Source organism: Lampetra planeri, chromosome 8 (genome assembly GCF_965212315.1).
Source record: "Lampetra planeri chromosome 8, kcLamPlan1.2.h2, whole genome shotgun sequence".
Taxonomy (NCBI): Eukaryota; Metazoa; Chordata; class Hyperoartia; order Petromyzontiformes; family Petromyzontidae; genus Lampetra; species Lampetra planeri.
In genome coordinates, this window is record NC_136114.1 from 11589973 (window position 1) to 11617214 (window position 27242).

General features: G+C 44.6%; 1 protein-coding gene across 2 annotated transcripts; it reads left to right on the plus strand.

The window, feature by feature from the left end:
* LOC144720336 (C-Jun-amino-terminal kinase-interacting protein 1-like) lies at positions 1-27242 on the plus strand. Of its 2 annotated transcripts, none has more exons than XM_078597029.1 (12): positions 1-367; positions 4302-4410; positions 10771-10950; positions 12287-12368; positions 12760-13854; positions 15740-15815; positions 17177-17349; positions 19292-19401; positions 20913-21020; positions 23284-23354; positions 25065-25163; positions 26746-27242. In XM_078597029.1, exons 1-12 carry the CDS (start codon positions 282-284, stop codon positions 26816-26818), a joined length of 2262 nt encoding a protein of 753 aa, XP_078453155.1. In that variant the 5' UTR covers positions 1-281; the 3' UTR covers positions 26819-27242. The 2 variants fall into 2 exon arrangements, with proteins under 2 accessions (XP_078453155.1, XP_078453153.1); XM_078597027.1 differs by having other exon boundaries at positions 193-367; positions 10798-10950.

Below are 27242 nucleotides of genomic sequence, written 5' to 3' on the forward strand. Positions count from 1 at the left end.
GCCGAGCACATCCACACAGCTCCTTACCCCACCGCCAGCATCACCACCACCCCCCACTACTCCACACACACACACGACCCCCCCCCCCACTACAATTCCCCGTCGTCCCCCACCACTTACTCAACCTCCCACCAAAACACCTCCTCCCCTCCTCCTGCTGCTGCTGGTGGTGGTGGTGCCGCTCCTCCTCATCCTCCCCCATCCTCTCCATCCTCCCCATCCTCTCCAGCCTATCCCCCCCACCCACCTTATCCTCCCTCTCTCCTGGCAAAAGCGGAGAGATGGCGGAGCATCATCACCTCCATCTCAGCTCGCCGGAGAGCTCGCCCTTTCTGGGGTTGCAGCTAACGTCGCCGTCCGGATTCAGGTACAATTCCACCACCCCCCCCCCCCCAAACAACACCTCCGTTACCCCTCTAGCGGGTTATTGTTCCCATTATTCATTACCCAGAGAAATGTACCGTGTGTAAATAAGCAAGGTTATGATGATCATCATATTCTTCTTCTTCGTCGCTGGGACTGGTCGTGATTTTTTTTTTACGATACTGCACAATACTGTCGCGATGTATTGGTCTCTTTCCATTTGCGACATCTGCCTTTGTTGATATGTATTTGCTGTCTTCGAGAACGGGTATCGCCTGAGATGTTTTGGTTGTCCGTGTGTTCGTCTTTGGTTGTCGCACATCAGGTGTAAATGGTTTGTTGTTGAAGACCAGCGTGCGTTTCGTGCGTTATCTGTTCCTTATGCAAGCAGCGTTCTTGCATCGGACACGCTGGCGTAATATCTATCCGATGTTGACGTCGCTATAAAAAAAGCTAAGCTTTTCCCAACGGAGCATTTGTAATCAATGGAAGTATGTAGTGCGCACAATATTACGGTGCACTACAGCCTGGTTGTTGTTTTTTAAACAGAGAATTTGAATGTTAAAAAGACAGTTTTCATTATAGGGAGGACAACCAATGGCAAATCTTACGTCACGTCGCCTACGACATAGGAGGAGGTGGTGTGTTGTTTTTGTTTGTGATGCACGTTGAATGTTGGGTGCTTATGCTAAATATATTGCAATATTAATATAGACTGCACGCATCTTTGGACCATACGTTAATTATTAATACAACGTGTTGTCGTGAAAGTGCTGGTTTATGGAAAATATAGCCGAAATCGGTGCTTGCCTTTTTTGTGCTATTTACTAAATACTGTATATAACTGGTCATTTAAAAAAAAAAAACGTATACTGTCGGTGAATTTAAATTGTATTGCTAAAAGACTGAATAATGGTATTTGCCGAACATCCAAATGCAGGACGTTTCTGAAAGATTCTTGAGAATCGACGGGGAGTGTCTGGATAAACCAAATACTAAAAATAAATTAAGTTACTTTGTGGCGCGCACACAATTTCGTTTGTTTTGGAACACATTCATTTAACAAAATATGGAAACATTCAGATATTTAAGTGAAATTCCCCGTCGAGTATATTTGTTTATTCCAGCATTAACAACGGACTCGTGAAGAATTACATGTAAATACTGTAAATTGATTAAACTGCAGATGAAACGAACGGCACGATATCGCAATATGAATTGTGTATAATTTAATTGCAAATACATATTGAGTCACGAATGGTACCAAACATGTACTTGAAGCGGACAATCCTCGACTTTTAGGTGCTCATGGATGGGTGCTGTAGGGTGGAGTGGTAGCGCAGTGCTTCTCATACTCTGCTGTAAAAGCGTCGATATGAGTTTGAATTCAGGCTTACGGCAAAGACCAGGTTGATAATTTACACATGAGACGGTCCTACGCCCACTAACTCGTACTCACTGGCGTGGCAAGGCATGGTCAAACAACCGCCTAGATCGACATGGGGGTTAATTGTTACGTGGATGGACATAGGGTTCTACGTTAATTTTATTACGTATTCATTCGTCACGACGTTAACCCGGGACACTTAACAGACAGGGCAGAGCTGTGCACGTGAAATCAATATTTGTCATTTCGTTAACCTGGCATAATACGGAAGACATCCACGTCCTCGGACATCAAGGGCACGAGACAGCGTGCGGCACGCGCTGTGGCATGATGTGATGATGAACGCTTTGCTGTTCACGTGAACGCTTCGTTCTTTACTTTATCCAATGGCTCGTGTCGTAATATGGTATGACGCACGATGACCCACTCTGCTCACACTCACGTTCACCGTGACTAATGTCCTTAGAGCCTAGATTATGGCCGGAGATTACAATTTAACTTCAGAGGTGGATATGGTGGGACAGTGGATCAAGGGCATTGCGCTTTACACTTGGTTGACCTACCGAAGTTCTATTCCGGGTTACAACTTTTTCCAGTTGAGAGTGATGTCTCATGTAATCTGTCCTTCCCTCCACATCATGTAATGTCCAGCGGGATGATGTACGGTCACACTGTCTCAATAACCGAAGCGGTGTAGGGGGGAGTGCTCTATTGAAAAGTATTGACAAAGGTCTTTGCACGAACAATATTTGATGTATACACACGAATTAAAGCAAGTTAGGGCACACCAGCATTTTATTTAACAAGGCAAGATGTGTTGAAAATATAGTAATAGACCAATCTGATGTAGAACTTTCTGACCCGCCCCTACTGGAAATCTGTGAAAAAAAGCTTAATTGCTCATCTGAATCCTCCAGTCTAGATAAAGAATCTGATTCTGTGATTTGATAATCAGTCTGAAATGTTGCCACCACCGTTGCAATGGGCTTAAGTAGGAACAGTGCCAAACGAGTGGAGGGGAAGAACTTTGTGACCCTTTATGCAACGTATCGTGTTAAATAATACACGCATGTACATCGTTGTCTTACCTACGTCTTTAATTATGCAACGTTGCACTTGGGTTAGCAAAAATAAGGGGATGATGCACTGCGGTTTGTACACATTTATCGTTTTCGATCAGCGGTTCCCAAACTTTGTTCAATTGTGTACTTCCATGTGAGATGAATATAGATCATCTGATGTGGCAGATTTTTCATGTGAAACCCCTCCCAAAGAATGTGTGCTGAACATCAAACACGCTGGTGTTCATAAAGCCAATGGTTATGAAATCAGTTAGAGTGCTATACAGTATATGTAATATACAAATGTGCTTTACAATTAGTACTATTGGTGCTTATTAAAAATGAGGACCACAGCAGGTACTTATTTTTCAAAATACGTGTCATAATTGGGAATGTTTATTTCTTGTTCAATTATGCATGACCGTGACATTTTTGCCCAATACTATATTATATCGGCATACAGACAAAGCTCACACTAATGCATAGATGCAGATATTATACTTATTAAAAACGCTTCTTAACCCAGGAATACAGTACTTCACGGAGTCTCAAGACTTTTTCAGGAGGATCCTGCAATGTTTTTGCAGTAAGGCGCAATTTTACCACGTGGAATCCCTTTAGAGTAATTTGCAAGTAATTGTTTAGCTTTGGGTTTTTTGACCAATACCAGTTACATTGTATGTTTTGTCAGCTGCGGGAGGACACCTGGGCGGAGAATAATAATAATAGCGATGTTCAATGGAGAACTCAGATACGTGGAGCCATAGCTCAAAGTCCTTCATTAATACAGAAAGACACCTGAGTCAGGAATTGCACCCACAAACATTTGCTGTGAGACATTAACATTGACACCATGCCACCATGCCACACGTACTGCTTGCCTTACCACCCGTAGGATGTGTACCACAGCTTTGGGTACCACTGTCTTAAACCGATATATGTGAAATGTACACACTGCACATTGAAAATCTTGAGTGATAATGACGACATGCAGGCCAGAACAAGGCCCTGAGCCTTGTGTGTTTAACCATCGGCTAAGATCAACATATTACCGCATGGTTCAGTGTCTTCCAGCAGTGTGTTCCTCCTAATAAAGTCACTGAGCCGTTCCCTTGCTGACGCTATTTTCACTTTAAGTGCATGATGCTCGAGTAAAGTGCCTCTGGTTTTTGAGGAGGCCTCTGCCATAATGGGGTTTATGATAAAAAAGTGAGTTCCAGTGGCCCCAAGCTGATGTTAGGCATGGTCATGGGACCTTTATGTGAAATTCTTTCATGTGAAATGTTAGCTCGAACATGTATTTGCATACATGTGTGTTTGCAAAGGCACTTGCTGTTACAATGCCTGTAAGAGGTGTCTATGTATGTGTGTGTATATATAGTATCAATCTATCAGTGAGTTTGAATGACTTGCGTTTACAGCTTAACTGCACACGTCGTTTAATAGCAATTCTCGTGAAGCTCCGATTGTGTTTGTTCACATGTGCTCAGCCGCCTGTCCAACGACATCAGCTTGGAGGAGTTTGAGGATGAAGACTTCTCGGAGATTGTGGACGACTGTGGCATCACGGCGCCCTGTCTGAGTGACCTGGCTGGATCGGTATAATAACTCCACTGTGCACATGCAATGTACATACGTCTGTGTCAACGTCACCCTTAAGCCACCTTCCGCGTGGCTGTTTGAGCCAGAGAAATTCTTACTGGCTCAGCACAAGAATGAAAATGTGCTTATTAGTCTAAATCAATGGTGGGGGACCGAGAGGGCTTGCGGGCCGGATAAGACCTGCCGTATTATTTCATTTGGCCCGCCGCTACAATATATGTAACCTTCTTGGTTCTTTCGGTAAAGTCACGTAGAAGGGAAGTAATAAAATAATAAAAATAAAACATAATAAAATAATTCTCACGACGTTTCGGCTACAACACAAGCAGCCGTCCTCAGGTGGAGAACAGGTATGTCGGGGGAGACAGCGTCCACCTGAGGACGGCTGCTTGCGTTGTGACCGAAACGTCGTGAGAATTATTTTATTATGTTTCATTTTTATTATTTTATTACTTCCCTTCTATGTGACTTTACCGAAAGAACCAGGAAGATGAATCCCTGCAGTCACGAAAGCTTTAAATCGAAAAATATTTGTAATCTTGCAACAGCGGTTCTCTTGTTTTCACTCATAATGTATTTGTAATTTCTCCCAAATTTTATCCAGACTGTGCTATGAGCGAAATTATTCAACATTGCGTTTCTGATTTTGATGAGCTCATTCCACTTCTGTCGCTGTAAGGGACTATCTATGCCATTCATCTTTGCACTTTCATGTTTTCATTGGTGTTTGATCATGTTAAGGCCTGTATTAACGCATGGCACGTCAAAGGAATCTCAAAGATTGATTTTATTTGTTGACACGGGCTAGAAACATTCAGCTGTGAAAATAAAAGAAAGTTACAGCAGATAAATCATAACATTGCAGACACTGAGTATCAAATACATTCAATGAAAACAAGTCAAGTAATCCTGGCAGGTAATGCACATCAATCCTATTTGGTCCCTAGTAAGGAAAAGGCTCACCACTCCTGCCCTAAACGTTACATCTATATAGATTGTTTAAAGTAATGTGCAAAGAGCGTGGCGTCATGAATTAATAATGCAATATTCAATACTGTACGTTGTGTATCATTAGTTGTAGCCTCAAAACAGCCTTGCTAACACGAGGACTGTACAGCCAGATTGCAGGAGTATTTCACCCCAGCAAGCGCACAAAGAAGCAACTGCTTTGATGGATGCTGCATTTGAGGTTTGTTAACCTTGTAATTTAAAAACATCAAATTTAGGTCGTGAACAAAGCACACAAGGGCCCACTTTTTCTAAACGATGTTAGTATTGCAAGCTCGTTTTATTAAGCGATTGAGATTCCCTATATAGGACCTTTGCAGTTAGTTTCACAAATTTAACTTCAAATTCACCCGAACAATTTGTGAACAGTAAGGGTGGAACGATTCATGATCACGGAGCAATGTGATTCAAGAATAGATTGCAGTGAACGGTAACACCTCTTGTTTCTGCCGGGATAGTAACCCATCTCGTACAACATATACGAATTGCAAATGCTGTACATTCTTACACTTGAATGGATTGTGAGCTTGGGGGATGGAGCGGTGGCGCTGCGGGTAGTGCACTCTTTACAAACCCGGCGACCCGAGTTTTATTTCTAACCATGGCTAACATCATTGGTGAGTGATGCCTGAACTCGTTCTGGGCCCTCAATACCAATTTGGTCAAACAAATTACTGATACAGCATGGATATACCATCCAGCAGTGGATTTACAACAGAGACTGTAAATTAATCAAGGATTAGATGAATCGTTAGACACATAGTGAGAAAAGCAGAATCATTATTTTGTTCTATATTTGTAGTGCACAAACCATCCTTTAAACATTCCCTTGGGTGCATAGTTTAATGCGTATGCAAAGTGCAACACACTGGATTTAATCGCGGTGTTATATTTCCTTATAAGAAAATGTAGGGGAAGTGTCATGGTGGCATTGATGGCCTTTCGCATTGTATAGTTGAAGAGAACATTTGATCTTAGCACAGCCATAATGCCTGAGCCAGACTCTTGCCAATGCATGATTCTTAAATTTTTAATGAAGCCATTGGATACCATGTCTTCATACTGCTCCAATCCTGAACTGAAATACAAACGGCAGTTTAGGCATTTATGAACAGTTTGGTTGGGATTTCTTTTCATGAGATCGGCCTGACAAATTTCCCAATGTCTCAATTAGCAGTCAACTCGATTTTGTAGTTGTTGCTCTATGTGGTCGAACACACATACGAGTGCTGAGAAATTGCGTGCGCCATCCTCTGATTACGGGAAGGGTGGCTGTGACTGCTGTGGTATAGTGCAGTGCAAGATCCTTGCTTTTGGATAAAAGTGTCACGTCATCAAATATGAATGCTCCAGAACCGTTGCGACATCCTTTGTTGTGCATTGGTGGATATGGCCAATTATTGTAGGTACAGGGGTGTGTTTGCTATTGCAGTCTCATTGTGAACCTCAGGAGTTCACAGCAAGGCGCTTAAGGGTGTAGGCTGCTCTGAATGGATAACAGTGTCTCTTCGTGACCACACACAACACTGCTGGAAATAATTTCCACTTTGGTAGAATATGCAACGCGTGCTCAGCACTGTACGAGCAGTTTACATTGTCCTCAATCTAATATTAATTTTCTGAATTCTAAATTAGCAGAATAAATTATGTGGGTATTATTGACCTAAATTGGTAACATTCTGCTTCACAAACATCTGCCAAAGGTTACAATGCTTAGATGTTTTTTTTTATTTTCTACATAACACACGTTAACAATTGGGAGGTAATTGTGACCAGTCTCTGGTCGAAACATTATCTACAAACCCTTAGACCTCTCCTAGTCCACTCCACAATTACTATCCTTACACCTGTGTAATGGTCAGCGCACTGGACTGGCAATCCAGAGGTCGCTGAACTGCCACGTTCTTCTGACAGCGCAGCATTCAAAACAACGTGGGCAAGTTTCTTACATCCACCTGGCTCTCTTCGCCCGCAAGTTTAAATAGGCACACCTCCGTCGTTGGTCAACTAGCATGTAACGGGTGGGTGGGGGGGACAACAAAGTAAACACAAAAAAGCAATTCTAAAGAAATTAGTTTCCAATTGAGATTTAAAAGTGCATAGCTCCAGTGGCTTTCTAATAGTAGACGGAAGGGCGTTCCAGACGGTCGCAGAAGCGCGTAGAAAAAGAGACCACATACCCTCGAGAACTTCTTCTCATCTTCTTGGTTCTTTCGGTAAAGTCACGTAAAATTGAAATAATAAAAATAAAAGATAATAAAATAATTCTCACGACGTTTCGGCCACAACGCAAGTAGCCGTCCTCAGGTGGACATGCCTTTTCTCCACCTGAGGACGGCTACTTGCGTTGTGACCGAAACGTCGTGAGAATTATTTTATTATCTTTTATTTTTATTATTTCAATTCTACGTGACAGACCTGTTCTCCACCTGAGGACGGCTACTTGCGTTGTGGCCGAAACGTCGTGAGAATTATTTTATTATGTTTTATTTTTATTATTTTATTATTTCAATTATACGTGACTTTACCGAAAGAACCAAGAAGATGAATCCCTGCAGTCACGAAAGCTTTAAATCGAAACTTCCTCTCAATGGAGGCCCTTCAGCCATCAGTGGCTTGAGCAAGCAATTGCAGGGCTGCACCTTTAACTTTGACACCTGTGCAGCCAGGGTAGTACTTTTGAATCTGTGTGGCGTACACTGCGGTTGGAGCATGCTGCCACTTTGCATTCATTTTGTGTACAGAGTCTAGAGTCATGTTGAGTCATTGGCAACACACGACAGCTCTTCAGCAGGGATTGGAAAGTTAATTTAACAACTGTCGAATTTTTTTTATAGTGAGGCTTATCCTTTATGTAAGTAATGGCATTATCATTCTTAACACATATTCTTCATTTGACATATGGAGCGGCACATGAATCTGTAAATCGGCTGGAACTCTGAAACAGCCACGAAGCCTAAAGAAAATGGCCGAACAAAAAGTCACGTTCACATCGGTGTGGTTACACTGGCGCTGATTTGATCAATGTGCCTCTTTATAAAGTATCGTGGTTTTTTTTTTGTCAGTGGCATGCTCATCTTGCATGTTCTACGGGTCCTCTCTTCAACACTGTGGCCACACAGTACGGTTAGTTGAATAACTGGATATGTTTACCAATATATTTACCTTGTGTGTAACGAACTGCACACCTCATGATTCACTCAATTGTTACATAGCTGTCAACCCCTTTATCAGTGCCGACCTTATTACAGACCAATTCAGACCTTATTGGTCACCTCTTGTGCTTATAAATCTCAACGTTCATCCTACAAAGTCCCATCACAAGAGAGAAACACAAACAAATAGACAAAAACAACTTCGCCCGTATTGAAACGGCTGTTCACGGTATGGACCTGAAAACTCTATTTCCCTGTACAAGAATACGAGTAAACCATATGGGTTGACAGGCATGTTGTTACGATTTGGGGTCGTGAATCGATTAAATCTGTAATTTTTTTTATTATTTTTAAAACCATATTGGTGCATGTAGAGTAGGAGAGGAATTATGCATCGATTTGTTAATTAAATGCTAATTCTTAATCCCATGATACTTGCATCCAATTGTGGATGTGGGAAGCAATGTTTTAATTTGTATATGTACCATGTCGAATAGATTCACTTAATCGCTGTAGCCACTAGAGGTGCTGGCAGTCACTCCAGTTTTAAAAGATGAATCCTCAAATAAAATCATTACCCTGAATAGCCACAATTCATCAACTCCCAAGGAATTAGGAGCCATATCATGCCACAATAATCTAGTGCCCTCAAGTGGTTTATATGAACCAATTACACACTATATATATACACATAGGGATGGATCGTGGTACAGTGGTTAATGCAATGTGCTTTGAACCCGATGACCTGAATTGATTTCCAACATTAGTGACGAGTGATATTTGAACTTATCATGAGTCCCTCTTTATTAACATTTTCTGATCAGCGTGGTGAAATATGGTAAAACAATCCGAATTACCGGTACAACGTGAGGAGGCCTTCAATCCAGCATATAATGGCTAGAAACGTTTCTCACACAGACGATCTGATGCCTCTATTGTCAGTGCAATGTTTTAATTTGTAAATCGGGGCATCATTCATCACTACTAGCCAATAATCAATCCACTGCTGGATGAAGGCCTTCCCAGGATGCCACTATCTTTTTCCATCCTGCAACGTCATAGCTACCTTAGCACCTGTGCACAAGATGATTTCATCAGAGTGCTTTTGGAAAGGTAATGTCATGGTGAATATATGCATCATGACGTGCCTAATATCTACGGCTTTTGGTCACTTTCACCATGTAGACTTAATTCAAAGATACAGTCCCATGATGCACGCGTGACACCTGGACGGACAAAACCACGGGCTTGTCCCTGCGAGGCAGCCCTTTACACTTCAAATAAGCCGGCAGGTCACAAGTCGCTGTGCTGAAAGAATAAAAGGGTGCGTTTGGCCTTCCGTAAAGAAATACATTGCCCGGACCGCAGCACTCTTGACTGCCTGTCAATACCGTAACCTTGGTGGGGGTGGCTCCCAGACTTCCTCCGTCGCAAGTGTTTTCTGCTGCAGTCCTAGATGCCAGCCCGCTGAGTCTATAGCCGGGCCAAGTTCATGGCGGTGTGCGCTTCATGCATTATTAAGACAGTACTGGTTTGGTGATGACATGATCCCCTGTAGCCGAATGTTGCAGTAAATTGCGAAACCCAACAATAGCCATAGGCATTTATGCGCAGCGTATTAGCACATTTGTTCAGTGCTTATTTCAGTTTTATTATCTGCACATCTTAAGCGGCAAGAAGAAAGACACGTTCAAAGTAAAGTGCACCGTTTATAAATGAAACAATGATAGTTTATGAGCACTTCCACATGTAATATTGATGGCAAGCTCCTCTTATGCATTGTGCTGTGGAGGATGCTATTTGTGGAAATGACTCACGTTTAATCACGTGATTATCCATTGATGAATGGCGATAATAGGATGAATTTGCCACCACATTTGGGTCCCTCTTAAACGTGGAAGGATTGCTTTACAAGGATTAATTTAGAGCATCTGGAAGAAACGCAATTAATGGGATTAATTTTCCGTCACTTTCACCTGAGAAACGGAAATAATTGGAATAATTGATGAGTGTGCAGTAGAGGTTTCTGTGGATCGATTAACAGTGCAGATAGAGTAATAGGATTAGCGTGTAATATGACTCGGGATGAGCAGCGTTTTAGATGTAATTCTAGATTCACTTTTAAAAGGATGCCTGCTTTGCACCGTAGACAACAGTGTGGCTTTTGTCATAAAATGTACATCTGTTTCGGCAGCCTCATGCTCCAATTCTGAACCTGAAGCAGCAGGTGGTGGGGTCGCTGGTGGAGCACCTGCAAGAGGACCTCCTGGAGCTGGAGCTGATTGACGCCGAGGACGATGAGTTTGAGACGGAAGAACTCGGGCAGTCGTCCGCCAAAACCTCCATTCACGGCGTGTGCCACCACGTGCCCCAGGTTGGTGGGAAAGCGGTGCACTGCGGCAGCAAATTCTGCTACGTTGGCACACTTTGGTGGGGCGTTTGTGGGTTTGGAATGGCAGAATATCGGACGTGTAATAATGGTTGTATGATAGGGCCGGCAGGGTGACTGGCGGACGCCTTCCAGGCTGAACTTTCCTGGCTTCTGTGGACTTTCCTACCACAAGGAGAATGATGTGCTGTGTGCCACCATGGAGAATGTCTCTTCTGTCCACCAGGGATGCTATGATTTATTCCCCGAGAAATGTGATGGCTTGTAACTGTAACTCAATTCAGAATTTGGTTTCACGATTAAATTCAGAAATGGATTGGTCTCGATTATGTTGTTTCTTGGCTTTTTCCTATTTTGTTAATACAGTTTTGATTGCTCGATTATTGCTATATGTAGCATTTGTATATTGATTGCATACAATTTGTATAACTAATAGATAATCGATTCTCACACGGACTATTGGATGCGTGGATCACAACCGTACGAATCAGTTTTAATGGACGAATTGAAGCGTCGTTACATGTCGACTGAAAATGCCACCAGCCAACAACTACATGATATTTCCTCCTCAGCTGCTATTGCAGCGTGTAATTAGCAAAAGTTGTAAATTCACTTTTTATAGTGAACACATTCTTACTCATCAGTTTTAGTTCCCCTTAGCCACAAAAGGACTACAGTTTTTTTTTGTGAAGGTGGAAACCGGCCCTGGTTACAAGGCTCACGGTTTGAAAAAGTGCAAATAAACACTGAGCCATATGCCTACATCATTTGCCTACCTAATTGAAGGGTGTGATTAGTGATTAGCACCAGGCATGTAACACTGCATTCATTAATTGACTAAAATTATGTTTTTACACTCACGATACATTTATGTGTAAGAAATGTATGATTTTATATTCATGCAAATGTTGTGCAAATAATGATAAATTAACATTTTATTTGGTGGGACTAACAAGATATGGAAAAAGAGAAACAAGGCAAATTAAACGGTAAACATCAACACATAAAATAATTTATTCTTGAATCGAATTGTAACCCCTGATGACAATTCATCCAATGTGTGCAAGAATGTTTATTTCATCTTGACATGGAAACTATGCTGAGCTTCATGAAATGTCTTGCTGTTGAAAAAATATGGTTGCGTACATGTGTTCATTTGTTTCCAGACTGTGAATTTCCTCTTGAGCCTGATAAAATGCTTGACTAGCACACTCAATCCAGCGAGAATTCAAAGAATGTAATGCACCATTGCAGCTTGCACTATTTTTGTAAAAAAATCATAGATACAAATGTAAACATTTTGCATGTGTGTAATTCATAGGATACTTTAAATAACAACAACTGTGGCCCGAAGAAAAGCACGTGGCAGGATAAAGTGAGGTCGTCGTCACCGCTACGGAATGGTGAGTGATGTTCTCCACCAACGTTTCACAAGCACGGCAGACATTTCACCTTTTTTGAGAATATGAATCCAATAGACGTGCGGTATTTATATTCTCATTACAGTTATATTTTAGTTGTATTGCATACTCAATCGGAGTGAAAACGGTCCACCTCTGACGATTTAATGAACTCTCCCGATTCAGAGGAGCAAATATCAATGATTTGTTTTTACATTTCGGTGAATGGTAGCTCCTATAGCGGCTGCATGGGTGATGTGAAATCATTGCGTACAAAACCCTAATCAGAAACATTGCTTTGTATACGCTGAAATTCAATGGATGAATCGTAACGTTAACAATCGCTATTCATTGATGGAACAATGCATTGTTCCGCATCTTTTTATTTTGCCAGGGTTTCACTCTCCTTCCCACTTATGCCTCAAAGAGCAGCAGCAGCAGCAGCAGCAAGCGGCCTTGGCAGGTGACCGACAAGCATCCTCCAACCTCAACTCGAGCTCCAACCACAATGGCCCCGCGGTGGACAAGTACAGCGGCACGGGAATGGAAAATCTGGCCTACGGCTCGTTGTGGCGGGCCGAGGCGAGCCACAGGGCGGTGTCGGGGAGAGAGGAGCCGGTGGTGCGTGGGGCTCCGCCGGGCAGCGCTGAGCTCGTGCGCGAGGCTCCACCGGGGAGCTCCAGGCCCGCACGGGAAGACCCGCCGGGGATGGCTGAGTCCGTCCTGCTGGCTCCGCTCGGAAGGGACGAACCCGACGGTGAGACCGAGACGGCCCGAGACGCTTCCGCTCGGAAGGACGAGGAGGACGACGACGAGGAGGAGGAGGATGATGAAGAGGCGGAAGTGGAGGATGATGTTGATGATGATGATGATGAAGAGGGAGCGGTGAAGGAGCAGAGTGCGGAATACTTCACCGTATTGCAACGCAAGGCCCGCGAGCAGCCAAGCCTCGGGGAGGGGCAGCAGCAGCAGCAGCATCGCCCGTCGTGCGTTGGAGTCCTCGAGGAAGACCCTCAGTGGGCCTCATTGGAATTGCTGCCGGTGCAAGGTGACGGCCGCAAAGAGGCGAAGTCGCCGGGTGCCACGCTGCCCGAGAGCAAGGCGACAGAGACTCGCGGGGAGCCGTGTGCGCTGCGCCAAATGGCGGCGGCGGGTGGCGGTCGTCGGCCGACGCGCTGCTCCGACAGCAGCGCCCTCTCGTACGAGTCGGTGCGCTACATGCTGGTGATGGACGAGCACACCAAGCTGGAGATGTCGGCGCTCAGCCCCCCGCGCATCGCGAGCGGCCCGGCGGAGGAGGGCGGCGGCGGCAAGAGGGGCGGCGGCACGCCCGTGCCGCCCGACTTCGCCTCGCCGCGCGACGCGGAGGCGTTCCGGAGGCACGAGGCGGCGTGCTTCTCCGACACGACATGCTCCTCGCCAGAGTCGGAATTCCCCTTCTCCAAGAAGTTCCTCAACGTCTTCATGAACGGGGCGACGCGATCCTCCAGTGAGTTCTCGGCTGCCCGTGCCGTGCTGGGTTGATCCGTTGACGTTGGTGAACGCGGCGTAGTGAAGTCTGTGTGACTCCCGAGTATGAATATCGCATCTGATTGCGTAGTCTTTTATGTGGTTTGCGTGCAGAAGAAGACATTTTATAATGATGGGATTGGCAATGCTTCTATCGCAGAGGTCGTGCTCCCACTATGAATAAGTGCACACTCTTGTCTCTGCCCACTGGCAGCGTGTAGAGAGTACCGTCTTTTAATTTAGATAGAGCTTAAGGTAATCTGCGCATTGGCGTTAAAATCTCTGACAGTTCTGTGTTGGTATTTTAGCCAAGTGCACAACTTGCAAATCCTAAACTATATATATATCATAACTGTATATTATTTAGAAAAAAGTTTGGCTGGCTAGCTGGGCTGGCTGGTGCGTGGGTGAACAAGTGCGCGGAGGCAATTCCGATTGGCTTTTCCCCTCATGGCGTCTGTGACCACCACAGTGGCTAAATGGGGGCTCTGGACGGGTGCGAGGGGCTGGTAACCCTCCATCTTCAATAAATTACCACTAAACCACGACTGAAATATCTAACTAATAAGCAAATTGGCACAGTAGGGGGCACAGGTGGTGCATCAGCCAGTCATCTTGGTCATCTCAGTCAGTCGACCCGTGGCACCTCCTGGTTCTGCCCCGTGACCTCCTGCCAGCGGGCGTTCGACACTTCACGTGGCCTCAAGGTGCACATGGCCTGGCACAAGCGTCATGGTGACGTCACCGCCACTTAGTGGCGAATGGCGGTTGTTGTTGTTGGTGCTGACGTCAACGTACACATCTGTGTCCTGGGTTGATGGTCTCAGCATTGTCACCAATGATTGACAAAAAAAAACCAATCATTACATTTAGTTTGTCACTTAACGTGACTAAATTCCAGCTCTGAGAATTACCAAAGTTGTCGACGTCCCCCGCAACCTCACAGCGTTGAGCCAGGTTCGTGCGTCATGCTGACGTCACACCTTCCCACTACTCACCCTCCACCACAGATGTGTATCCCGCACAGAGGCGTGGGCAGTGCTGGTAGCTTTTATATAACAAAAAACAAAGCGTCGGTTTTTGAATGAGCTGCAGCTTACACATTGTCATGCAATAGAATTGTATTTCTTGACTTAAAGCCTTCGTGACTGCAGGAATTCATAATAATTGTATTTGTTTACGATTGCAGCAGCAAGCATGGTGTGATTCATTGTTTTTTACATAGAATTCAGGAGTTTTTTTTTCCATAAGAGAAGTGTGGAATGAACATCCTTCATCATGGGGGTGGAGCGGTGGTGCGGTAGTTAACATTTTTCGTGATGGATATGACAACCTGAGTTCAATTGCTGGGCACAGCTGACATTAGTTGGGTGATGATGTCTGAACCAGTCGTGGTTCACCCCACCACACTACCAATCTCTATGCTCCCCACCTTCATCAACCCACACTAACCAGTGTGGTGAAGTATGGTCAAACAACCCCCGTGACCAACATTTATCCAGGTGTGGATTCACAAAGGGCTGTGAATGATCTATTATTATTGTTATTGTATTGTTTTTGGTAAAAAAAAATATATACATTCCAGCTCCAGAAAATGTAGAAACAGATAAACATTTTGCCCTGGCTTCAGGAAAAGCTACTTCATGTCCAACATCACACATGGTGACTGGAGGCCTCTAAGGAGTTTGGCTCTTTTGCAGGTGTGTCTGTCACGATTGAATCGGGAGAATGTTCGTCTGGTCCCCAAAGGCCACGGGAGACGAGGATGCTGACATTTCCTGACCTGCCTGTGCCCCTCTCCAGCGTGCAGCCTCTTGCCAAACGACTGTGAGCTGAATTCCTGCTCTTATTTTATTGCTCCCCAGGCACGGAGTCCTTTGGGCTGTTCTCCTGCGTCATTGATGGAGAGGAACGGGAGCAGACCCATCGTGCCGTCTTCAGGTGATGAAAATTTGACCGTGAATTTTAGGCTGCGTAATTAAATTCACTCCAGGATGAAAGCGTCCCCACATTATCACCATATCTCATGTTACTGTGTGACGTTAAAATCGACTTAGCACCTGCACACGAGCTGATGTCATAATCTTGTCACTATAGTGGATGCCCTCGGAGGCATTGCCTCCCTTGGCTGCTACTCCTTTGTTTTTCTCAACCACCAACTATCATCCCTTCTAGCAACGTGCTCTGCCCAAGCCAACTTAATTTTTATCAACAGTAAATATGTTAAATTTCGATTTAAAGCTTTTGTGACTGCAGGGATTTAAATTATTGGTTCTTTCGGTAAAGTCACGTAGAAGGGAAATAATAAAATAATAAAAATAAAACAATACAATTCTCAAGACGTTTCGATTGCAACACAAGCAATCATCATCAGGTGTGAAAACCACAGCAAGAAAATTTGAATAAAAAACCGCCACTTTTTTTCAAAATTTATTGCTGTGGTTTTCACTCCTGATGATGATTGTTTGTGTTGCAATCGAAACGTCGTGATAATTTTATTGATTTTTATTATTATTTTATTATTTCCCTTCTACGTGACTTTACCAAAAGAACCAAGAAATAGTAAAAATTTTAGATTTCATTTGTGTACGTTATCTCGTCTTTCCACACATGCCCTGCACTCAAAACAACTTTGGTAATTCTCAGAGCTGGAATTTAGTCACATTAAATGACAAACTAAATGTAATGATTGTTTTTTTGTCAATCATTGATGACAATGCTGAGACCATCAACCCACGGCACGTGAGAACCCTGTTAAGTCACAGGCGGCTGAAACCTGTGATTAATGTATGTATATTCTTGGTTCTTTCGGTAAAGTCACGTAGAAGGGAAATAATAAAATAATATAAATATAAAACAATAAAAATTATCTTGCTGTGGATTTCACACCTGATGATGGTTGCTTGTGTTGTAGTCGAAACGTCGTGAGAATTTTTATTGTTTTATATTGTTATTATTTTATTATTTCCCTTCTACGTGACTTTACCGAAAGAACCAAGAATATGAATCTCTGCAGTCACGAAAGCTTTAAATCAAAATTTAATGTATGTATGTTGAACTTCTTTCGCACCGTACATAGCCAACCGTGCTAATCGGAGGTGCAGGGGAAAGCCATCAAAATAAACATGAAAAGCAGTTCTGAAATAATTGCGTTTTCACTCTAGATTTAAAAGTGCACAACTCTAGTGGCTTCCTAATATCGGAAGGAAGAGCCGGGTTGCAACTCTGGATCTTAGTCAGCTGCCATCCCTGGGCCACGTCTGTCGAACGCAACCGCTGACGGCGTGCGCACGCGGTGCCAGGTTTGTGCCGCGGCACCCGGACGAGGTGCCCATGGACGTGGACGACCCGCTGTACGTGGAGAGGCAGGCGGACGACTTCTGGTGCGAGGGATACAACATGCGCACGGGCGAGCACGGAGTCTTCCCCGCCTACTACGCGCACGCCGTGTCGCAGGACCCCGAGGACGTTTACGGTGACGCCCGTCGAGATCCCCTGCGCTCCTACTTGTTTGCCTCTCATTATTATTTTTCGATTTAAGGCTTTCGTGACTGCAGGGATTCGTCTTCTTGGTTTTTTCGGTAAAGTCACGTAGAAGGGAAGTAATAAAATAATAAAAATAAAACAACAAAATAATTCTTTGGTTCTTTCGGTAAAGATAAAGTAATAAATTAATCCTGGGCCGCTAGTATTTAATTTAATTTATTATTTTATCTTTATACGTGACTTTACCGAAAGAACCAAAGAATAATTCCTGCAGTCACGAAAGCTCCAAATTAAATTAAATAATTCTCACGACGTTTCGGCCACAACGCAACGAGGACGGCTGCTTGCGTTGTGGCCGAAACGTCGTGAGAATTATTCTATTGTTTTATTTTTCTTATTTTATCATTTCCCTTCTACGTGACTTTACCGAAAGAACCAAGAAGATTATAATTATTATTTCACCTGTAACATTCTGTCTGGTTACTCACCCCCACCTCTTCCAAGGCGACTGGCCAGCATAGAAGCGTAGGCCAAAATATACACTCTAGTGGGGACGTGTTAAGAGCTTCCTCTAGGGGGCCCTTCCGACAACAGTAGCGTAAATCAGCAATTTCAGGGATGCGCCTTTACCTCTAAACTTGTTTAGGGATGCTGCTGTGGGGTGTAATGACTAGCACACTGGACTTACACCCCAGAGGTCACTGGTTCAATCTCCCCGCGGCGGCCTTTAAAATGATTGGCAGGTTTTTTTTAAATCCCCCCCCTGCGTCTGTCAACTGAGCGGTATAAAAAAAGTTTCACCACAGTTAGTGAGGTGGGGTAAAGAGTGGGTGCTCCTGCCTCCTACGAGAAGTCTCTCGCCAGCATGAAGGTAGTAGCCCGGAATAACCTCATCGTCCAGTGGAGGCCGTGCCCGCCAATAGTGGCGTAAGGAATTGCAGTCCTGCGTCTTTACCTCGGTCATTCTCTACGCTGTATGCACATTGCCGTGAGAGTGGACAAGTGATGATTCCCATGCAGTTTCTGTTTTACCACCAAAAAAGTCAGGCGGGCATTAGACTGGGCAGCATGTTTTTGCAGGCCAAGAAATGCATGAGAACAGATCTCACCCGCACCTCCGATTAGCGCGGTTGGCTACGTACGGTGCAAAAGAAGTTCAACTTACATACAGCCCAGCGGCACCCACTGGTGCATTAAACACAATGCACTTGCGTCACATGCAGCAAGAAAGAAGCGGAGCTCCCGACCTGCCTGTCTCTGCAAATCTCGACTTAGATACGGTGAATAATTTAGTTAAAAAAATATATATGGGGATTTTTTTTTCTCCTCATTATAAGATTGAAGCAAAATTTATGCTTAAATGACACTGAACAATGCTACGCGGACATTCAATCTATACTCTCGGCGCATTCACCGTTGACGAATGTTCCTTTTAACGTCATGTTTGGTGGAAGCATGCCAATGTCTCCATTAACAAAAGTGGGAACAACTGCCAACGCGTCGTGTCGGTGTGCATCTGACGCCACCTTTTACTTCTGCCAGATGTAGATTTTAGGGAGTTTTATAAATTGTTGTAGGTTCACGCTGGCGAGACTTCTCGTAGGAGGCAGGAGCCATTTGTTGTAGGCTATCTTCATAGGTGACCTTTTCAATGTATCGTCACAATTTAATGCATTGCTTCGTGAACAAACAACAATCGGAGTTTCTCCCGTTCGACTGAGGAATGCATGCTGCACAAACACACGTGCAGATTTCATTGAAGGCTTCCCAAACTTCAGTCATGTACAATGTTTTACCATTGCCCGCCCAACTTACGTGTGAACACAGTCGTTTGGCGAATTTTTGCGTAACTTGTGGCAGGTTGTTGGGTTGCAGAGTTATTGACGCTCTGTTTTCATCAACGCACGCGTGTCTGCATTTTGCGAATGTAGGCAAGAGCCGGAACGACGACTGGGTGGAACGTTTCGGGCTGCACTTCCTGGGCTCTGTGGAGGTCCCCTACCACAAGGGGAACAACGTTCTGTGTGCCGCCATGCAGAAGGTGCGTTCTGCCTGCTGTCCGGCGAGTCATGCCCTCCCACGGCGAGTGGTTTTGATGGGATGTTGCATCGCGATTCAATTCGAGACGTTACTGGCACCTCAAGGTAGGTGCATGGGAGGTGCAGTGTCAACAAATGATGATGATGACGACGGTGGTGGTGATGGTGAGTCAAGATTCTAGAATGTTTAGCTTCAGTTCCCACAGTCTTCTTCTTGGTTCTTTCGGTAAAGTCACGTAGAAGGGAAATAATAAAATAATAAAAATAAAAATTATAAAATATTATGCTTTATTTGTATTATTTTATTATTTCCCTTCTACGTGACTTTACCGAAAGAACCAAGAAGATGAATCCCTGCAGTCACGAAAGCTTTAAATCGAAATTTCCCACAGTCTTGTTTGTATTTTTTTTTTGTCCCATTTGTACAGTGTTGTCTGCTTCAATGCCCTAAATTATCATTTGCATATAATTTGCTTATAATTAATGCAATGTATAAAACTTTTTTTTTTTAAACAACCTGCATGGATGCGCTGTGAGCTTATGAATTGATGTTAATCGAAGCGTCGTTGCGTTGTTAATTGCAAACTGAATAGCGGCTCGATCACTCGGAGCTACGAGAGTGCCGGCTGTTGCCTAGCAACAGGTGCTTGCTGTTTCACAAAGACGTAGGTCACCGCTTGGTTCAGCAACGAAGCCGTAGAAACACGTAAAATTCTGTTCATTTTTAACGAGGGAGAAAAATAGAGGACATGTGAACAGTAGAACTCTGCTTATCAACGATGTCAGAAGTGGCAAATAAGAGCACAATATTAATGGCCAGACCATGACACATGTAAGCCGTGTCATGCTATTTATCATCGTCCAAAGGAAGGTAATTAGCGAATGGATTGCGATGCTTCACGTTGGCACTTGCATTCGCTTGGTAAAGTCTTGGCACCCTTTCGTGTTCTACGGATAAAAACAAAGAAGTGAAAAATATCAAATGGCAGGCAGAATAATCTTGGAGTGGCGAGGTGAGCACACGGACATGCACTCACGGCAAAGGTCGCAATCGGGTACCCGATACCCGTACCCTACCCGATACCCGGCTACCCGTACCCGGCCGGGTACGGGTACGGGTAGCCGTTTGCGACCCTGGTGCGGCCGGGTACGGGTACGGGTAAGCCATGAGTCACTGCTGAGTCACCGTTTGTCACTCATTTTGGGTAGGGTACGGGTACGGGTAGGGAACGGGTACCCGTACCCGGTACCCGGCCATTCAGACTCTGTCTTCTCGACAGACCTGTTCTCCACCTGAGGACGGCTGCTTGCGTTGTGGCCGAAACGTCGTGAGCATAATTTTATTATGTAAAATTTTTATTATTTTATTATTTCCATTCTACGTGACTTTACCGAAAGAACCAAGAAGATGAATCAAAACCCGTTTGCGACCTCTGACTCACGGCGAATGGCTTCTCGTGCCGTTTTCCAGCCGATTGCCGCTGTCGTGTGCGGTGTTTCCGTGCGTCCCCAGATTGCGCAAGCGCGGAGGGTGACGGTGCATCTCAAGCCGCCGTCCGTGTGCACGCTCGAGATCACGGCCCAGGGCATCCGCCTGGTGCTCAAAGCCGGCTCCTACCAGGTATGAACACAGTGACGACACCAGCGGCAACAACAACGCTTGCTTTACTTTTTTGGTCTCTTACCTGGGTTACCGATGGCTGTGTCCACATCAGAGAATCACGTTATTTTCCCCGCAATATTCAGCTGATTCTGGCTTTGATATATTTGTGCTGACCACTCTGTGTGGGGCCTGTAAAAGGTGTGCCCTTTGTCTAAAAGCCTGCTTTAAGGACATTTTAACACTAACCATCGGGCTCTGTCACGTGTTCATGTGAGTATACGGCAGCATAGTGTTGCCGGCTAACCGTGTTCATCGGGCAGTGCTCTCACCACCAAAAAAACCACACTCCCGCGCGCATATCGACACGACGATGCTCCAACTCCACACAGCTCTCGCAGAAACGTCCTCCTCTGTGCTGCCTCGCAGGGGCACATTCTGACCCCCACTGCCACAGCTTAAACACTACGCGTGAGGATGCACGCACGCACACAGACACGGATTGTCATCACACTGGCTAGCGTGGCTCGGTGTAGTAGCAAGAAGCCGCTGTCGCGTCTGATCAGACATCAGACATTAGTGAATGTTTTTAAGCGAAATCTTTAAATGTACCTTTTTCGAATGGCTTTTAATTAGGATGCTCTTATTGTGTTTATTATGCTTTTTTGAAAACTTAAAACTTTCGTGACTGCAGGAATTCATATTCTTTGGTTCTTTCGGTAAAGTCACGGAGATATATAGAAAAAATAATTTAAAAAATAAAGTGAATAAAAATGTCACGACGTTTCGATCGCAACACAAGCGGTCGTCATCAGGAAAAGGGGTTATCCTCTAAAGGCAAACTGTTTATAAAGGTTTGGAGATGGGCGTAGCCCAAGTGTATCAGCAGCACCAGCAGAATGTGCAGGGCAGCAATGCCAATGCAGCAGCAATGCCAATGCAGCAGCAACGCCAATGCAGCAGCAATGCCAATGCAGCAACAATGACAATGCAGCAGCAATGCCAATGCAGCAACAATGACAATGCAGCAGCAATGCCAATGCAGCAACAATGACAATGCAGCAACAATGACAATGCAGCAGCAATGCCAATGCAGCAGCAATGCCAATGCAGCAGCAATGCCAATGCAGCAGCAATGCCAATGCAGCAGCAATGCCAATGCAGCAGCAATGCCAATGCAGCAGCAATGCCAATGCAGCAGCAATGCCAATGCAGCAGCAATGCCAATGCAGCAGCAATGCCAATGCAGCAGCAATGCCAATGCAGCAACAATGCCAATGCAGCAGCAATGCCAATGCAGCAGCAATGCCAATGCAGCAACAATGACAATGCAGCAGCAATGCCAATGCAGCAGCAATGCCAATGCAGCAACAATGACAATGCAGCAGCAATGCCAATGCAGCAGCAATGCCAATGCAGCAGCAATGCCAATGCAGCAACAATGCCAATGCAGCAGCAATGCCAATGCAGCAGCAATGCCAATGCAGCAGCAATGCCAATGCAGCAACAATGCCAATGCAGCAGCAATGCCAATGCAGCAAAGGGCTGCCAGGAAATCGCTGCACCCCGCTCCACACACCACACATGGATGGTACTGTGCAAGCCCACTGGCTATCAACAAAGATTCGTTCGTGAAGCCATCCATATATACAGACACAGACACAATTTCAACCGAGAGGAAGGTTATAGACTCGGCAATCATTGGAAAGATGTCATCAACCACTTTGGGTCATGACTTGACTTGTGTTTTCTTGCCAATCAACCTCCACCGTCAGCAGTATGCTGCGTGGAGCGCGGTGCAGTGATTTCCTGGCGGCCCTTTGCTGCATTGGCATTGCTGCTGCATTGGCATTGCTGCTGCATTGGCATTGTTGCTGCGTTGGCATTGCTGCTGCATTGTCATTGCTGCCCTGCCCATACTGCTGGTGCTGCTGATACACTTGGGCTACGCCCATCTCCAAACCTTTATAAACAGTTTGCCTTTAGAGGATAACCCATTTTCCCGATGACGACCGCTTGTGTTGTGATCAAAACGTCGTAATATTTTTATTCACTTTATTTTCATTATTTTTTTCTATCTTTCTACGTGACTTTACCGAAAGAACCAAAGAATCATTTTTATTATTTTTTAAGTTTATTATTATGTTATGTAATTTTTTATGTATCCTTAATTGTTATTTACATTGTGTTAGTCGCTTTATTTTGTCATGTAAAGCACTTTTTATTGCCTTCCTGCATGAATTGTGCTAAGTAAAGTTTGTTTTGATATTTTGTCCTCCATCAGGGAGGCAAATGCAGCCACTTCTTCAAGCTGAGGAATGTCTCATTTTGCGGTTACCACCCCAAGAAAAGCAAGTACGGAAAACTACATTCTTCCGTGACAGATATTGATTGCCTTTCGAACATTTGTATATGCATATATATATCTCTGTGGAATATAATATGTGTAGCTGAATGAAAGCATGCTCATGACTGGTTGCAGAGCAGAACTGTGGGATGGTGAAACAAAAATTTGTAATTCAACAAAACTGCAATGGTATTTGTTCTTTTATTCAGTCAACTCTGGTTACACCAGTGACGAGAATCAAAATTGGCCTCAGCTGACATACCACGATGATGTAGGAAAATGGATGGGAATGCAGGTTAACAATGCAGACAGGACAGAGAGAAGTGGAGGGAGGTTCTACACACCGCCAGTTGTCTGCAACGAGCACGGCGCTAGGTGGCCACTCTTTGCAGGCCACGTTCAAGTTTAAGTTTCATTTATTAGGTATAGCCCTGTGAGCCATTCGGCTCTTGAATCGGGTGCAACCGCAACAAACAAAAAAACAAAAACATGAACATGAAAACATCTTAAAGTAACAATGTGCAAACAGAAAATCTAAGAAAAGACAGCAAAATATTGCAGAAAAAGCACCGTACACCAACACGTAAAAAGTGCGCCCTCTATTCTCGAGTGTGGATAAGGAGGCCGATTGAAGTGACTTCAGAAGTAGTTCAGTGGCGTCATCTTTCAGGGCCTTTCTCTTGACACAGGGTTGGCGGCTTCCATCACCGAGAATTCGTCGGACCATGTACGAGTTTGAAAGAGAATCGGGAAGCCAAGCATTCACTTATTGCCGGAGGAATGTACTTAGTTTCACAGCCGCTGATGCATGCCATTAAAAATACCTCACCACATTTGCCAGTAACACTGCCTCCACAATGGAAATATAGAAATACTGATGTTTCTGATACTCGCCCTTTTTTTAATCGCAAGATAGAGAGAGGGCAAATTGATATATATTTACGTTATAGTTGCAGATTGCACATTATACTTTTTGGGGCCCTGCAGAAAACTGTGACATTTCCACTCTATTTTAATTGACATAAGTGGTTTGTTATTAGTAGACATTAACAAATAAACGCAGAGAAATTCAAAACGTACACCACTTAATCTGATTTAAATGAAAATGATCAGATATTCATCATGTAAAATAGCGAGTTATTTTTATAACGATTATTAATTATTCAATAGGATTTAAGTTATTTTTGTTCATCCGTGTAATAAGCGTAGATTCCAATGTTACGATATTTCATCCTTCAGCAGAAAGAGTGGTATTTCACAGGCAATTGTTGTGCCTCTTGGACTATGCTGATAAATAGCAGAGGTAGGAATGTTAATTTATTCCAGTAGAAATTATTTTGTGCTGGATTTGTGCAAAATAAATAGTACAAAGGGAAAAAAAGACGCATGCTAAGCAACAACGCAGCACCGACTTAAACGCGCTCCTGTTCGTCCTTGCAGTCTCAAATTTATGCATGAGTGCGCTGCCCGCAAACGCACGGCACATGGCAAAACAACAAATGAATGGCGAACCGGGGAATATTTGCAGAGTTTAATGGGCTTCGAAATGTCTCTGAATACAAATGCTCAAACCGGGTTGCAAACAGTCCCGAGAGCCCGGCTTTAGAATCTTCTCGTCACGCCTTTCATCCGTCTCCCCGTAACCATGCGACCTCCCCGCCCGTGCAAGTGTGTGCACGTGCACGCGCGCCCCTGTAGAGGTTCTGCTTGTTCCGCAGCTATTTTGGATTCATCACCAAGCACCCGTCGGACCATCGCTTCGCCTGCCACGTCTTCGTGGCCGAGGACTCGACGCGACCGGTGGCGGAGAGCGTCGGGTGAGCTTGGCCCTCTCTCGTGCGCGAACCCTCGCGCCGATAAAAACCGAAGTGCCTGTCAAGGCTTTTGGCGTCTAGCTTGATGGTTGAATCATTTAACTTTAATGTCCAGCATTGAGTGCGAGGCAACGTGCCAGTCCGACTTGTCGGCCCCTCTGACTCGCAAAGCCACGCGGTCGTTACGGTGCGCCGACAAAGCCGGGGCACGAGGCGGCACCAGCATAACGACTATGAGCATTGCGGGAAAGCCCATGGGAATAACCCGGTTCACCTCCCGTCTCATATTTCACAGAATCCTGTCGTACTGCTGTTGAGCATGAGGTGCTCGCTGTGGTGAGTGTAAGAGGTAAAGGTGCAGCTGTGGAATTGCTCGCTCGTGCCACTTTTGGCAGAAGGCCCTTTTCGATAGAGGGAGCTATGAAGGGCTTCCTCTGGAGGGAATATTGGCCTACTGTTTCACACTGGTCACATGTCTGAGAAGAGGCAGGAGTTCCCACACTTTATCTCATCAAATGCGACTGTGAGTTATTGTAAGCTTAGCTGAGTTACCCAGCCGATAATTGGAAATGTTCGCCAAAATATGGAACACGTGGCTACCCAATGGATGTATTTGTAGAGTTGGTGTGTGCAGTGTATTTTTCTGGTCAGTTTAATGCATGGCTGTGGGTTTTATGTGTGCGCACGACACGCCGTGTATCTACAAGACATATCGCAGGCGCATTCCCCCATGCCACGTAAAGTGTGAGCAAGTGCTGTGGCCTCATTAGCATTCAGCAGTCGTGGATGATTTCACACTCTGCAATGCACCAGCCAACTTCTGCTACTTTGTACTGGCTTTTGCATGACAAGGCTCTTGATCCGTATATGTGATCCCTTAATACGCGCATCACATCGGCACGCATGGAATAAAGAATATATGAACGACGAAAAAAACAGCTCCTAACCAAGATTCACTCGGCTCTCACAGTCGGCCAACAAAAGAGTTATTCGCAATGTGACGAGTTTCCTGATGGACGTCTCATATTGCGTCTTGTCCGCAACAATTCAGCGTTCTGCCTCGACGGTATAGATGTGCTCGTTGGTTCAGTTTTGCAATGTCACATGTCAGTGAATATTTTAATCCATATTTTTATCCACACACGCGCGTGTGGAAATTTTCCATTGGGACCCTTCCGGGCCGATCTCATTACAGACATTACATTTTGGTGATTTGACCGGAGCGTTGGTTCAAGTTCAAGTTCATTTATTAGGTATAGCCCTGTGAGCCATTCGGCTCTTGAATCGGGTGCAACCGCAACAAACAAAAAACAAAAACCATGAACAAAAAACATCTTAAAGTGAATATGTGACTAAGTGCAAACAGAAAATCCAAGAAAAGATAGCAAAATATTGCAGAAAAAAACACCGTACACCAACGCTGTGTGCAAAAATCCCAGTGGGATGCAAGTCAAAGAACAACAACAACCATAAGACAACTTAGATTGGTGATTATCGAGTACCATTATTTCTGGTCACTAAATGTGCCACGTCATAATATTCTGGCTTCTCATTATTTTCAATGTTACATTGCTTTATTTCACAGGAAAGCTTTCCAAGTGTTCTACAAGGAGTACCTGGAGTATGCCTGTCCTACAGAAGACATATATCTGGAGTGATGCTGCACAGCACAGCACGTAACTGCCCTTGGAAGAGAATAAATAAAAACGTCATCGTTTGTCGTCGTTATAACCACGCCCCGTAAATGTTGTGTGTCGTCTGTGTTGTGTCTCTCCAGCTTAAGGTCGTGTAATGATTCCTGCCGTCCGTGTGCTTTACCTAACCGAACGCCGCGCCGGTTTACGAAGTGTGCGGCGAGTTCTCCTCGATGCGCGTACGCTGCACCCACCCTCTGCACCCGAGGGCCGTGAGGCTTTGCGTGCTTTTGCCGACCAAAAATGTAGTGCCCGGGCGTACATCGTGAAGCGAGACGCCGCAAAAACTGTTTAACTCTTAACCAACCGGTGGCAACTCGTGTGATGTTTCAATTAATTTACTGCTGCTGCTGCCGAGAATAAAATCTTACTTTCACGTAAAGCTCTA

Excerpts from the sequence above, each read along its gene's own strand:
- LOC144720336 (XM_078597029.1), top strand. The coding sequence starts at position 282 with ATGGCGGAGCATCATCACCTCCATCTCAGCTCGCCGGAGAGCTCGCCC. Across the intron at positions 17,350-19,291 it reads GGACCCCGAGGACGTTTACG|GCAAGAGCCGGAACGACGAC; the intron begins GTGACGCCCGTC and ends TTGCGAATGTAG. Across the intron at positions 25,164-26,745 it reads CCGGTGGCGGAGAGCGTCGG|GAAAGCTTTCCAAGTGTTCT; the intron begins GTGAGCTTGGCC and ends TTTATTTCACAG.